The following is a 16,192-nucleotide window of genomic DNA, read 5'->3' on the forward strand; positions in this document are numbered from 1 at the left end:
GTCCTGGTGGAGGTGTCCCCACCCATGGCTGAGAAAGATGTGCCCAGCTGTTCGGGACCTGTGGAGAAGGAAACGACTTTTATCTGCTTCCCGCGCCCTAATTCTGGGTCAGAGTCGTCCATCAGAAGGAGCTCTGCAACCGAGGAAGATGACGCCTTTGATCCGGACCTGCCTGCGGAGGAATCCGGGGACATCGCCTACCTGATCACTGGTGAGGTTCCCACTCCTTCCGTCTTACAAGGTCCAGTGGCGGCCGACTCGTAATTGGTGCCGGATGAGGCCTTGTCCGGTGCGCCGCGGGTTAATGAACTTCCGGTCCAACTGGAAGTGACGTCATTGCTGCTGCTGGGCTTGAGTCTTCCCGGTGGTCTCGGGAGTCTGGCGATCCATGATGATGTCGACAAGATGGCGCTGCTGGCACCCGCGGAACCTACTGAGCTACCGATAGCTCCAACGTTGGAGAGCTCAGAACTTATTCCCGCTGATTCTCCCAGCTACATGGCCCAAAGTATGAGAGAGGGTCACCGCAGCCATGACACCACGCTATTGTCACCCCTGTGGGGCCCGGGCAAACCAGCCACATATGGATAGGCCATGGACTATGCTATGCCCCTACTTGTGTAAACAGGTGAACAAAGAGGCGCGAACAGCTTAATAAGGAGTGAATAAATAATAATAGTATAAATGATGAAATTAAATAGATGTGATGACCAAAAAAAACCCCAGCTCAAACCTCACTGGTGGGACCTGTTTCACGGGTTACAAAGTTTAGAAGTATCTCAGAACATCCAGGGGGAGCATATAGTGGGTTGAGAAAACAAAACAAGATACACAAATTTAAGTGCAGACGTATTACAATAAGTGAATAAATGTGGCAGTGTCTTGGCTCATATAGCTATTCTACTCACAGGACTAAAGTGTATATATAAGCAGTTGGCAAATAGGGTTGCCACCCTTGAAGGCACCGGACCACCAATCGATACTCCGTCAGCATATACCGCATGTATAAAGAGCGAAAAAACTACATAGTGCGATCAATAATATAAACTTTATAAAAAATGAATGGGTAAAAATGCGCACTTACAATGTGCTAATATAATAAAAGCATTGGTCACAAATTGTGAGTAGGAGATGTCCCGAGCAGCTCACCGCCTCCCTGGGTCATCAGGCTGGATGCCACGGCACTGTATCCTCGATCGGAGCCTCCCTGAAGAAGTAACCCAGTGTTACAAAACGCGTTGGAAGAGAGGTGTCTATGCTCTTCTCCCCCCATCCTGTGTGATTCTGGACACTGTTTAGTAGCCGCCTGCCAAGTATCCCTCCCCGCTGCCAAGCACCATTGGACTGACACGCACGCTGTGCGTTCCACGAGAAGCATCGCGGAAGTTGCGGAGCGACTCGTGACGTCATCGCCGAGCGCACAACGAGGAGTAGAGGCAAACGGTGCAGTGATCCACAGACGCTGATTCCTGCGGCTCTTTTACCATCCTGTGAGCTGTGTGCTGTGGGGCTTTCTCTACAAGGGACTTATCCACACTACCCCTAAACGGAGGACGCTGTAAGGGACAGATGAGACGTCTCCTGACCCATTGCATGCCGAGATCCATTCGAGGGCGTCGCACAGTGTCATCTCCTGGTGTGGTAAACCAATATACCAACTGCTTGTTTATTCTCACTTGATGTACGCAGATATATTTACTTTTAATCATAAAGTCACATTTTTAACTCTACTACACTATGTGCGTTGTGCGCCTTGTTCTTTTGTTTTTTGTCTAGTTCCTGGGGTGTCGAGCCACCCCCAAGAAAGGCTGCAGACCCATGATTAGTGCAAGATCCACATTTAAGGTCCACAACATTGTTTGTTTAATCACGGTGCACTGTTCACTCGATATTTGCTGTTCACTAGTCATTAGCTGCGCACTGTCACTTTTTTCTTATGATTGGCATAAGCAAGCAGCATTGGCTTATTTAAAGTCAAAGACCAGCATGAGGAAGTTTATCACCGAATCCCGCATATGTTCCATTATGGCTGAATGGTTAGTGGGAACCTGTGTATTTATTGACAGAGTAGAAATCCGTCAGTGACCAGGTGCCCCTAGGATATACTTCGTATGGGTTAAGGATTTTGAGGGATGGGTAATTAAAAAGCCAGATCCCAAACACTATATGTAGTTCCCTAGACTCTTCATGTTGGAAGAGGATAGTTATCCATCACTGTCATAAGTGGGTGGTTGAGGTTCTACTGTGTGTGCATAGTGGGTATGTGTAGCATCTCATGTGACCTGTTGTTATCTTGCAGGTTCCAGAGGATGGATGGTGCAGCAAATTGGTCCAGTGGGGACATGGAAATTTCCACCCAGGGGAGAGTGCCTCTCTTTCCCCCCGTCACATAAGTCCTTAGCAGTCTAGGCTGTGACAGGCAGTTATGTGGGCAATTGACCCCCCTGATTCTACCATCTGAGTGACAGAGGAGGTGGTGACTCATGGTGTGTGTACAGCCTATCAGGGTACAGACCTTGAGACTGCCCTTCTAGTTCCTCAGGGAGGCAGTACCAAATTGTAGGAGTCTGCTTCCACCCTTTTTAAGGAGTGGAAGTGTGTGACATCTCCTCCAGGCTTGGAGTGAGAGGCCAGTCAACCCCTCATGGGTTGGCTGGGCCAGAAATATCTGAGGCTCTCCAATGCAGAGTACGCACCAACCAGAGACCTGGGATTCTCTGAGACCCCTGAAGCCGCTGTAAGTCCACCTGCTGCAGTGATGCAATAAAGTCCCTTTTTCATTTATTCCCATGCCTTAATTCTAGTCTGTGGGCAGGGAGGTATGAGAGTTGCTTTAGTGGGAACTGCCTCCAAAAACCCTGGAGTCCACTGAAGCTAGAGGCGCTGAACACCAGAATGAACATCAGAGGTCACCAAAAGCCTGTCCTGGTCTCCATCCCATCGCAGGCAGCTCAGCTCTCCTGGACCCTCACAGGTACACCACACCACAACACCTTGTAGCTGAAGCAGTATCTCCCAGAGGGTGGTGGTACATGTGTTACAGTTGTGTCGTGGAAAAAACTCTGTCCCCACTTATTATTATTTAGACAAAAGCAATCTGTTGAGAAACTTTATTGCAGCGGCCACTTAAAGGAGTACATTCACATTAACTCAAGACATGCTGTCTGACCTAACACAAAGACACTGCTCTATAGGCTCTAAGTAAGCGATCTTATACAAGAAAAAAGGGTGGGCATATTTAATATCACAATGTCAGGTAATATGACTTCAATGGACATCTTACTTTTCTTTATCTGGTTTTTCTTGTGGTTACTTGGTTATACAAAATTGAAAAATACATATTTTAGCAATTAAGCAAAAAAGAAAATGTAGGTGCTAAGGTAACGCATTCTTCAAAGCCGACAGCTGGTACATCTGACTCCATACAGGGGGCATTAGTAGATAAGACGTGAGGCCCAGCCTACCTGTGGAGACCCCATTGTGGCCCACGGTGACCCGCGGAGACCACCTGGTGGACCATGGCGCCTGGCGGGGACCACCCATAGGCCTCCAGACCTTGAAACCTGGTGCTGGGCTACTGTGAGGTCTACGGATACCCGTCAGGCCCACCGGGGACTCCCGTGGGTCTGGGGTATTAACCCTGTATGTAAAATAATAAATCATGTATTTATGGGGGGGCACAGGGGGTGGGTAATGTATTTAATAAATATAATGATGTTTATTGTGGGACTGTGTATTGTTTTTATTGTGGGTACTGGGGGTGGGGGAAGGGGGTATTGGCCCCAAGGGTATGTGGATAGGCCTCCCGTCTGGGTTAGTGGGTGAGGGTGGTTAGGCTTCACGGGATGGGTAGTGGGGGAGGGTGTATAGGCCTCCCGAGTGGTGGGTGAGGGTGGGTTAACCCCTTAATGACTGTAGCGGTTAATAACCGCTAAGGTGATTAAGGGGTTAGGGGACATTACATTGGCTTTTGTTATTCTTGTTTATGTTTTGCAGCATCGGAGGGGGCATGGACGGGAATGAAGATGAGGATGGCCTTCATCGTGCCAGCCGGACATGGGTGAGTGCTATATGTATTTATTGTGCTTTATGTATTTTAAATGGGCAAATTCATATGTGGATAATATGTGGATAATAGTAATTTTGCACATTACTATACTGTATGTGTTAGAGGGGGAGGGGGGTGTATTTATTGAAAAGTATTTATGTGTTGTTTAATTTTTTGAGGGGGGAGCCATAATTGGTACTGCAGGCCTGCGGGGAACACCTGAGGGCCACCGCCGGCCTATAGTATAATTGCTGTGCATCCCAAAAATGTAATATATATTCTGGGGGTATAGGGGTTGTTGGGGGCACAGGGGGTGTATGTTGTTTATTGCAATGTTTATTGGGCGCAATTGTCCCCAATAAACATGCTATTATGCCTTAATTCCTTCATTGCCTTAGCGGATATCCACTATGGTAATGAAGCAGCATTAATGTATTTTAATAATATTGTGCGGGAGCAGGGGGTCTCCTGAGCAAAACCGCATTGATCTGTGGCTCAGGAACCCCCTGCTTCCCGAGTTACAGGCCCTGGTTTGGAGCATCAGTGCCAGTGTCGCCACCATCTTTATAGCGGGCACGTCGCGTATGGATGCTATAAAGATGGCGGCGATACTGGCACCCGATGACACATACCGGGGCCTGTAACTCGGGAAGCAGGGGGTCCCTTATCCATAAATCAATGCGGTTCAGCTCAGGGGACCCCCTGCTCACAGTACACTATTATTAAAAATACATTTATGCTGCTTCGTTACCATAACAGATAGCCGCAAAGGTAAGGAATTATTCTTTATTGATATGTGGGTTTTACTCATAGGGTAGATGTGCAGAGGGTCTCCGGAGCTGAACCGCTTTGGTGTTAGGTCCGGGGACCCCTGCTTCCCGAGATACAGGCCCCTTTATGGGGTGCCGGTATACCTCTGCTTTGTTTACATTCCGCGGTCACGTGATCGGGACATTTAAATGCAGAGGGATACCGGCACCTCATTAAGGGGCCTGTATCTTGGGAAGCAGGGGGTCCCCGGACCTGAAACCAATGCGGTCCAGCTCCGGAGACCCCCTGCACATGTACACTATGAATAAAATTGTATTTAAAAGATTTTTTATTTTGAGCCGAGAGAGCGGCGGATCTCTTTCTGATGCAGACACATCTCGGCAGGGGACAACTTCTCGGCAGCTTCTCGCCAGGCAGACTGTCTCGCCACTGGCTACTCGCAATGTTTGGGAATGTTGCCCTCGCTGTGATTCGCCAGGGATTCGGCCCTTACTGCATCCAGCGAGGGCAACATGCCAAAAACATGGCGAATTCAAACCACTGGCGAATACAATTTTCCGCCGCTTACTGCATGACCCCCTAAGTCGGAGCAGGGCCATTAAAAATGTGTGTGAGTGTAAATGGTTCTCTTGTTAATTTTAAATGCGTTGCCATTGACACTGTTCCGATCCATAGCCGTGGAGGTGACAGAACCAATGCACTGTACAGGAGAAAGGCCCATTGGATTTTCTCTTTAAATACTCTTGTCCCAAATGGGTTCAATACACATTGGGATTTGAAGTATTTTTTATGATTTATGTCCATTTCTCTTGTGGGTACTCTCTCATGTTATATTGCATTGGTTCCTCACCAACACTTTTATTATATTTAATCTTTCAAATTACAAGTCTGTTTTGAGTTTTCAGTGTTACCTTTGACCTGTGGAATCACATCATATAAAAACATATACAAATGATCAAATAATACATTCTATTGATATGATCATTTTATATTATTTGTTTTCTATGAGATGATTTTGTATGTGCTCCAGTGGCACAATCGGTTAGCGCGCGGTACTTATATGTCAGTACTAAACTATGCCGAGGTTGTAAGTTCAAGCCTCACCCTGGAGCATACCTTATCCTCTCGTGGTTACGTTTACAGTTCACAGATCATACCAACAGGACTTGTTTTATCTTTCTTTTATTCTTCTTTTCTTCTAAAACACTTTTTTGTCAAACCAATTGGATGTATATCCTTGTTTATTTTCATATACATTGAAGTTTTTATATCTTTGTGAAATGTTTTCTGTTCAGTAATATATCTATTACTTCATGAAGGTTATACCAGCTTTTCTTATGTTTATGCAATCAACATGTTTATGTGTGTCCTCATCTCTTATGTGATAGGGATAGCTTAATTAATCAATTAGTGGGATACACCTTTATTCAACACAATCTGTATCAATTTCTTTGTATGACATTGAGTTTACTTATATTGTAGATTTCTCTGTCCACTGCCTAGCTGTTTATTGATGTTCCCATATTGATTTATGATTCATTATTTTCCTAGTGCATTATTAATATAGAGACATGGACGCACTTTTTGAGTTAATTGTTATATGTCTTAATCACCTGTCATGCATTTCTGGTGTTGGAGAGTTCAGAGGAGGGCTATATATACATCATTCCATCAGACCCCTCTCATACTCCTTGAGAAAGGGGTGGAGAGCCTGAAACATGTAGGAGATTTTGTTTTTTATGTTAGTTTGTTTTTAACAATGTAATTCAATAAACCTTTTCTTATTTTTTGCTACCTCTGGTGAGTTGATCGGTGCTTTCTCTGGGTTCCTGCTGTTCCACCAATTTTTTCAATTCTACTGCCCCATGATTGGAGTGACGCACTTGCGCAGCGCAGGTTCTGGCAATTCGCTACGCCTCATGGGAGAACACCGAGAGGAGACGGGCACCTCCATGTGAGCAGCCTGAAGTTTTTCCCGGACGGTCTGAGGCTTCGATATCACCATAGCTTCAGCACGTGGGATCCTACAAGGCTTTATCATAAGGACACAGGTATTTACCTCAATATCTTTGGACATTAAGGGATGCAGAAGCTAGGACCGAGATATTTATGCTAATGAGTCACTAAAGGTTCGGTTCAAGGCGGGCTCTAGTTTCTCTAGCTACTCTCTTATTGGGTCCATCTTTCCCTGTCAGTTCAGTCCTTTATTGTACAAAATAGGCGATGTTATTTGCCCAAGAACTTATAACCTGATTTGCTGTGAATTTAGAACCATCTTTTGGACTTCATATATGTCATATACTTTTCATTTTTGGGTCTCTCAGATCATTTCTCAGAGTCTCTTTATCGCTATTTTTGGAACTGGGAGTACCTATACAAGATCAGCTCAGGGGACCCCCTGCTCACAGACACTATTATTAAAAATACATTCATGCTGCTTCGTTACCATAGCAGATAGTCGCAAAGGTAAGGAATTATTCTTTATTGATATGTGTGTTTTACTCATAGGGTAGATGTGCAGAGGGTCTCCAGAGCTGAACCGCTTTGGTTTTAGGTCCGGGGACCCCCTGCTTCCCGAGATACAGCCCCTTTATGGGGTGCCGGTATCCCTCTGCTTTGTTAACATTCCGCGGTCACGTGATCGGGACCTTTAAATGCAGAAGGATACCGGCACCTCATAAAGGGGCCTGTATCTCGGGAAGCAGGGAGTCCCCAGACCTGAAACCACTGCGGTTCAGCTCAGGAGACCCCCTGCACATGTACACTATGAATAAAATTGTATGTAAAAGATTTTTTATTTTGCCGATGTTTGCGCCGAGAGAGCGGCGGATCTCTCTCTGCTGCAGACACATCTCGGCAGGGGACAGCTTCTCGGCAGCTTCTCGCCAGGCAGACTGTCTCGCCACTGGCTACTCGCCATGTTTGGTAATGTTGCTCTCGCTGTGATACGCCAGGGATTCGGCCCTTCCTGCATACAGCGAGGGTAACACGTCAAAAACATGGCGAATTCAAACCCCTGGCGAATGCAATTTTCCGCTGCTTACTGCATGACCCCCTAAGTCGGAGCAGGGCCATTAAAAATGTGTGTGAGTGTAGGGATTATAGTAGGAGCAAGAGGTTTTAGGAGATGGTGGGAATGGGGTCAAGAGGGAAAGTGGTAGAGGGAGAAGAGGAGGGCAACAATGACACATGGGATTTTCTGATGTATGGATTCCACCTCTTCCTTAAAATAGTCAGCAAAGTCCTGAGGTGAGATGGAGGAAGAAGAAGAGGCAGCTTAGGGTGGTCTGAGAAGGGTGTAAAAGACAGAAAAGAGTCGTCTTTGGTTAGACTTGTGTGTGTTGATTAGTGAAGAAAAGTAGTTTTTTTTAGCCAGAGAGAGCAAAATTGAAATAGGATAGCATACATTTGTAGTGAAGGAAGTGTGAGATTTCCTCCAGAAGCGTTTAGAGGAATGAGTGCAGGAACGCAGCATGCACGTGTGGGAATTTAGCCAGGGTCTGGGGTTAGAAAGGTGAGAACAGCAGAGAGAAAGCGGGGCATGTAGATCAAGAGAGGAGGACAGGGCAGAGTTGTAGTTCCTAACCAGCTAGTCAGGGTCTGGAGCAGGGCTCAGAGAGGAGAGGGATGAGCGTAAAGTGGAATCAAAAGCTAGTAGGTTAATAAAGCGCAGGTCTCTGCAGAAACGAGGGGTGGATGGAGGTGGAGAAGGGGTAAAGTGAGAGAGATAAAATGGGATGAGGTGATGGTCAGAAAGAGGAAAGGGCGAAATGGAGAAATCAGAGAGAGAAAAGATTTTAGTGAAAACCAGGTCTAGGTAGTGGCCATCTGTGGGGAGAGGATCTCCAGGGTTTATAGTCCTGTACTTAAGGGTAGCACAATTTGTTCTTGTTTTCCAGTTAGGGAAAGTATCCCAGTGTATGGGCCTTATAGACACTTCAGGAACAAGTAGCCTGCCATAGTAGAAAGTGGGATATTCGTACAGGTCATGCAGACCTGAAGGAGTTGTTGGATAATTATTGGAGAAGTTCTGGTTCTGTTTCCTGCAACAGGGGAAAGACTTGAGAAAGAGTTACCCTGCCTACAAGTCTTATGATTGAGGAAACCTGTGTTCATGTGTCTAAGCTTGTAACAAGAAACTACTTTACTTGAAAACCAGTCATCTTGCTACCTAAAGATGCCTGTACAATAAAGTTAAAGAAATGTTCCTGGCGCCCTGTTCTATTATTGCTCACCATTCCAGCTCTGCACGAAGTCCAGCACCCTGAGAACCTGAGAAATAAGGTAACAACCGCTGAGCATCACCTGCACACACATTGGGACAATCTGGTGTGGCCGCTCTGCTATTTGCCGGGGGTAGAGGTGTTACAGCTTTTTTAGTTAGCGTCACGTTATGAGCTCAAATTTAATGGAGCTTTGTTATTAGACTTCAATCTACTATAATAATAGTCATCTACAAATGTAGCCAGACTAACTGTTCATGCTGCCGGGGGAACCCGCAGAATCGTGACAACAGCAACCCCCCAGCAGTGGGAGATCTCTGGCAGGGCACATTCAGAAGAACGGTCTCCCCGCAGGCAGCCATGGCTTCAACAGTCTCGGGAACAGCAGTGTTTTGCTATTTATGCCACGACTCCGGGGACAATAAATCTGGCTAAATCTGTATGTTGTAATTATAATTTGTTGTATGTGACAGGGTGAAGTCAACCCCTCTGTTATGCCTGGGAAACATATGTCTGAGTGCTTCATCCAGCACTCATAAGGGTCAACTCAGGTGGAAGCTAGCTAATCAGGATGTAAGCTGACACCTGAGAGCCAGCAAGGTAGATAAGGATCTTGTTACCAGCAGTAACTGTCTGTCTGAGATGAGAGCACATGGATAGATGTGCTGCTAGCCAGAAGGATACAGCACACTACTTACTGCAGCCAAAGTAAGATTTCTTTCATTTGTTTGCATGACTGCTTAAAAAGACTTTTACGGTTTGGGTATGGTTTAGCCAGCCAGCCTGCTCGCTAAGACTGCTGTGTTAGTCAGTTTTCTCCCAGCGTGGAGCAGGATTTATTTGCTTAAAGCGACAGTGTACCCGCATGTTATGTTGCTGTGGAGAAATAAAGCCACTGAACGTTTTAATTTATCCTGAAACTACACGTGTGGACTGTTCCCTGACCTTGGCTACAGGCCGTCCTGCCACATTGTAATAGACTGTACAAAAATGAGATCATGACTGACTGTAAATACCAACACTGAGTTTGAATCAGGGGTTCAATTCCTGGGATCAGCTCCTTGTGACTTTGGGCAAGTCTCCCTGTTCCTCAGGCTCCAAAAAAACATAGATTGTAATCTCATCTGGGCAGGGACTGTGTCTGTAAAATTTCTATGTGCTGCGAACTGCGCGCTATACTGTAATTGTGAAGCGCTTTGAATCCCAATTGGAGAAATGCACTACAGGAAATAATGTTATTGTTTTATTATTCAGCAACATTAAGTAATAAAGACCTGCAATATCAAGAGCAGGAAGTAGTGCTGGCAACACTTTGCATTTAACACCTCTTCCACAGACCTCCTGTAGATGAAGAGGATGACAAAGAACTGTTGTCAATTTTGCACCCTTTTCATAAATGCTGGTGACACAGACACCTGTCAGGTCTAAAATGTTAACTGTGGAAAATTCCAACAGAACTCAATTATATTTTACTATTACATTGGAACTCATTTGCAAACTTTTATTTTTCGCATTAAATAACATTAAACAATTGACTGTGGAACAAATGAATATTAATCGACAATGAAAGCATAAGTTAAGATATATGACCAGAAGTTAGAAATATATTGCAATCTATTTTTTAATATTGTTCGCCATAGAGATCATAACAATAATTGTACTGTAATCAGAAATAATAGTCTGCTGTGCCCATTATGGCCTTAATCAATGTAGCTGGAAATTGAGCTACTGTATAAGTGTGAAAGTTACTGTAGATCTCTGATTTCCATGAGAATGCAGCTACTTCTTTCCTATGCTTTTCTATTGCAGTTTAGTGTCACTGAGAATATGCATCTCACAGAAACCCTAAACATATCACACACACAGAATATTTATTGGCGGTGGTGGGTACTTGGCTCTCACAAATCCAAAGGTAGGGTGGGCATGTACTTACTCTTGATATTAGCGGTCACCATCATATACCATTGCAGTAATGATCACGAATAAAGATATTGGAGGTAATCCCATAAAGCAACAAGGATTATTTTTGGCTTTTAGAAATGCTGTTGTGATAATGATAAAATAAATATGTAATTACTAGGGAAATACTCAAATTGATGGGGCATCCAGTAATTGTCATCTGAGGGGCTTGTGTGTACTTTTCAAATTTCTATTAGAAAAAAAAAGAAGCTAAATAGTCAAGAAAAAAAATAAGTCGCCAACACTGATGTTCAAATATAACGAAATATATTCAGTATAGAAATTCAATTGTACAAAAGATCAGTCAACAGTACTGTAAAGATCATACAAAATATATACAATGTGAATAGCAAAAGTTTGCATATGAAATAGTACTAATGTAATACAAAAAAACGTACCATTAAATAGCAGGAAAAATAGTAGACTGGCACCCTAGTTAGTATAAGAGACTCAACATTTCTGGCTAGTGAAAGTGCCCTTTATCAAAAGTCTTTGACAGATAGCATTTGAGCTGTAGTCATATTTTATATATTAAAGATGTGTGTGTGTGTGTGTGTGTGTGTGTGTGTGTTCTTCAGTATTAGGTGATACCTTTTTTATTGGACTAACAATTTATCATAGGACAAGCTTTCGAGAGTTATCCTCTCCTTCAGGTCAAGCAATACTGATATACAAAGGTTTCAATGGCTAAAACAGCGTAGAGAGAGGGGAAAAAAAAATCATAGAAGTTTACTGTAGGATGTTAAAAGTGTTTGAAGCCAGGGGACAGTGTCAAAGAAAGGTGGGGAGGGGGAGGGATGCTGGGGGGGGGGGGAGAGAGAGTGGATAAGAATAGAGGCAATAAGTATGATTACAAACAATTTTGATAGGGTGTGAGAAAACCCATGTCCGCATTAAGTCCTCTGGTTTTGGTGTCAAAGAGTCTTATCATTCTGAGTTCAAATGTTTTCCGTTCTTGGGTGCTTTTAAACATTCCATTGAGGATTTTGATTTTTAGATCATTTATGGAATGATCTGGTTGTGAGAAGTGATATCCCACAGGTGAGCAGTATCTTCCTTCTTTGTGATGGAGTATAGAGTGTCTGTGCATATTCATTCTTCCTTGTAGTTTTTGGCTGGTTTCCCCAATGTAGCAACCTTGGTCACATTTGTTGCACTGAATCATATACACTATATTCCTGGATGTGCAGCTGTATGATCCTTTAACATTGAATGTTCTATGGTTGTGACTGGCTGTGGAATCTTGGCAAATATGTTTGCAGAGTTTGCAGTGGTGGCCGACCTGAGTCTAAGTCGGCTAGATCCACGGCTCTCAGATAATCCCAGTCAGGTGCGGTTTTTGTTTTTTTTCGCCCGGTGTGAATTGCGTTATTTTAGCGCTCGTGATATTAGCATTTTATTCTCGCTGTCTGCAATACTGCAATGCCGTGTAAAAACTCAGGGGGGCGTTTGCGAGCTGTTGTCTTGGAAGTCTAATACCTTCGCGGTTCAACCTACGTCAGTACACCGTCTGTGTGTGCGCGCGCAGTAATTGTAAATTTGCATATTTAAAGTATACATGCATTTGCAGTGCTGTACTGTACAGTATGTCTCATTTGAAAATTGTTGAAACGCATAGGCGTGTACAGTACTGTAACAGTGTCACATTTCGGCATATACAGCGCTCTCCCCTTGCTCAGGATAATTAACTGCACTGCAGGGTATTTCAACTTCTTATCTTCTCTACAATGCAGTACTTCTCTCCCATACCATTCCTTTGAACATGTGTCTGGTTTCAATCACATTCCTGCTTGACAGCAGGTGATTACTATGCATGCGCCTGTTACTTCACCCACCACTGCTTGCTTGCTTGAGTGAGTGACCAAAAAAAAAAAAAAAAAAAAAAATTTATTCTAATTTTTTTTTCTCCACAAGCCTGCAAAAACCATCTTGATACTTTATTACGATATTCAATCTGTGCTGTAGCTTTTGACTGCAACCCTGTGCGTTTGACTGCACATGGTTGATTTGTGTGCTTTTTACGTACTGTATTTGGGGGTGTATTATTATGTTGAACTGCCTTTTGAAATTAAAGTATGTCATTATCTTTGAACTTCATGCAGCTGTACCCTGTATCCCCCTCCCCCACGCACACACACAAGGCTCGCTCAAGGATTTGAAATTCCACAGAGTCATTAATTTTCTGAATTTTGACATTGTGTTCTTAATCCGTCCAGAGCCGAGCTACAAAGCCTCACTGCGCCTGCGTGTAATCCTCTTTGAGATGGGAGCTAGCTGCTTACTACGCATGACTCACCCAACCCCCAACCCTTTGAGGCTTTGTTTACGGTAACGCTTTGGAAAATCCCTTCTCGAATTTGATTTGCACAGAGCATCACCTCTCTATGCGCCTGTGTGTAATCCTCTTTCGGATGGGAGCTAATTGATTACTGCTCATGCACCTGTAACTTCACCCACCACTGCTTGCTTGAGTGCCCCAAACAATTTTTTTTTAAATTATATTTTTTAACTGTTATTTTATCCAAAAGCCTGCGAAAACAATCTTGATATTACGATATTCAATCTGTGCGTTTGAGTGCACATGGTTGATTTGTGTAGTTTTTATGTACTGTATTTGGGGGTGTAGGGATCAAATTATTATGATGAACTGCCTTTTGAAATTACTGTACTCTACTCTATGTAATTTCTTTCAACTGCTGCATAACTAATCCTTCATCCCTCCCCCAAGCACACACAAACTCTTATCGACAGACACTCCACAGAGTCATTAATTTTCTGAATGGAATCCTCTTTGAGATGGGAGCTAGCTGCTTACTGCGCATGACTCACCCAACTCCCTCCCCCCCCACAGAGTCATTACTTTTCTGAAGCTACTGTAGTCATTGTGTTTTTAATCCGTCCCTAGCCGAGCGTCAATCACCTCACTGCGCCTGCATGTAATCCTCTTTGAGATGGGAGCTAACGCATGACTCACCCAACTCCCCCGACCCTTTGAGGCTTTGTTTACAGTAACGCTTTGGAAAATCCCTTCTCGAATTTGAAATGTAAATCTGATTGTGAGAATTGAGAGTTAAAAAAACCCATTAACTGATTCATGTTTTGTCATTCATTCTTATTCATTGGTGTACTGTAGGTGTGTGTGTGTGTGTGTGTGGGGGGAGGTGTTGTTAATGATTATGATTAGCAGGAATGTAAATAAATATTTATTTTATTTTATCAGGAACCAAAAAAATACAAATATAAAAATAATCATGAATAATACATAATGCAGTCTTTATGAAGTTCTTCTGGCAGATTGAAATTGGATAAACATTTAGAAAACATTTTTAAAACATGGATAAACATAAGTAATGCACATTTATAAGAATATTATTTAATAATATATACTGTAATGTGTATATATATATATATATATATATATATATATATATATATATATATATATATATATATATATATATTTATATATAGTAATATTATTTTTTCCATCTTTATCTTGTTCCTCATTCTGTGTACAGTACAGTAGTTCATTGAGAGGAGAAGTTTTGTCTACATCAATACTGCTGTTTATATACTGTACATTTGACTGTACAAACAGATTAGACTGGACACAACACCCCACCACCCCCTAAGCCACCCTTTTTTTCCTGAAACGACAAGAAAACAAAAAATTAGTGCAGTTATGTGCGTACTGTATTATGGCATTGTGTGATGTGTAGTACTACTGTGGATGGCTGGTGCTGCTTTCTCTGGAAAGAAAAAAATTGAGCAGTTAGTAGGCAGTTACTGTAGTACTATCAAACTAGTCTATACTGGAACTACTGTATACTCTGACTACTGTTATGTACTATGTAACCAGATGGCTGGTGCTGCTCTCTCTGGAAAGAAAAAAACGTAACTACTGTATACTCTGACTATTAGGAAAGAAAAAATCTGTGCCATACTTACCTGTATCATACTGTACTTACAATACTACAGTACAGTACTACTTTCCTGATGCTTGCCCATTACGCGCGATCACAATGGGCAACACAGTCGCAATATGGTCTATATATTTATTGCAGTGTTCCACGGTGAGTACATCGTTCCAAAAACTCATTATGCCTTTCGCCAACTCGTCCTTTTTGGAGGGTTTCGCCCAAATCCGGATATGGTCCTTCAGCTGATGCCAGACCATTTTGATCGGATTGAAGTCTGGCGATCTGTAATTGGAAAAAAAGGACAATTAGTTTAAGAGATACAGTGGTAAAAAAACGAGACACGGTTACCGCACTTACTCCGCTGGCGTCTTCACCCAGTTGATACCGCGCTCAAGGATATGCGCTGTTGACGCGTGTGCTTCGGATCGTTGTCCTGGTAGAAACGGTGACCATCCGGGAACTCGCGTGTGATGTATTGCATTATCTCAGGGACAATTTTGTCTTGGAAGAAAGCTTTATTCATGATTCCTATAACAAGAAAAGAAAAGTGCTAAAAAAACTGCACAATACAGTTGTACAGTACAGTGCATACAGTAAGGCTACACTAGTACAGTGCATAAGGCTACATTATATTTTATATATTTTACCTTCAAAGATGACAATGCATCCTGGTCCACGCCTAGAGATGGCACCCCACATATGCAGCTTCACGGGGTGTTTTGGCCGCGGCTTCATAGATATGCGACCTTTTTTGTGGAATGCAAAGGTTGCAAATCTCTCCAGCGACACAGTAGACTCGTCAGTGAAGATGCAATCCTGGAAAGTTTCTCCACTGTCGATCCATGCCTGGGCCTGGACCACTCTTTTTATTTTGTTTACGTCCCGTATCATGGGGTACGCTCTGTAATGACAAGGAATAAATAATTTTAGCGGTACAGTACAGTTTCCTAAACAACACTTTTACCTCCTGTACTGTCCAGTACTAACCTCACACGTCCATATTTCCATCCAATGCTGCATCTCATCTTCTTTATGCTGGTCTCGGATACAGTGAGATTGTGATTTTCCTGTAGAGTGTATTTGACCCTTAATGCACTATTCTCATCATTCTCCTCACTTATTTTGTCCACCAGAAGAGTTGTCTCCCTACAAAGTAAAGAAACACAATCCGGTGAGTTACAGTGCAGTAGGCCACAAGCACAGTTCTACAGTATCAATATGCAGCAATATAAAAAATATATATACTGTTGTAATATAAATATAAATATACA

At 43.2% G+C, this 16,192-nt stretch overlaps 1 protein-coding gene across 1 annotated transcript in view; it reads left to right on the top strand.

Moving 5' to 3' along the window:
* Window positions 1-405: 405 nt before the first annotated feature.
* The window catches only part of LOC142500009 (uncharacterized), a 96,563-nt gene continuing 80,776 nt past the window's right edge, over window positions 406-16,192 (top strand). Inside the window, exon 1 of the mRNA XM_075610064.1 lies at window positions 406-508. Within this exon, the coding sequence (XP_075466179.1) occupies window positions 406-508 (103 nt within the window). The remainder of the gene's footprint in view (window positions 509-16,192) is intronic.

Source organism: Ascaphus truei, chromosome 7, assembly GCF_040206685.1.
Source record: "Ascaphus truei isolate aAscTru1 chromosome 7, aAscTru1.hap1, whole genome shotgun sequence".
Classification (NCBI taxonomy): domain Eukaryota; kingdom Metazoa; phylum Chordata; class Amphibia; order Anura; family Ascaphidae; genus Ascaphus; species Ascaphus truei.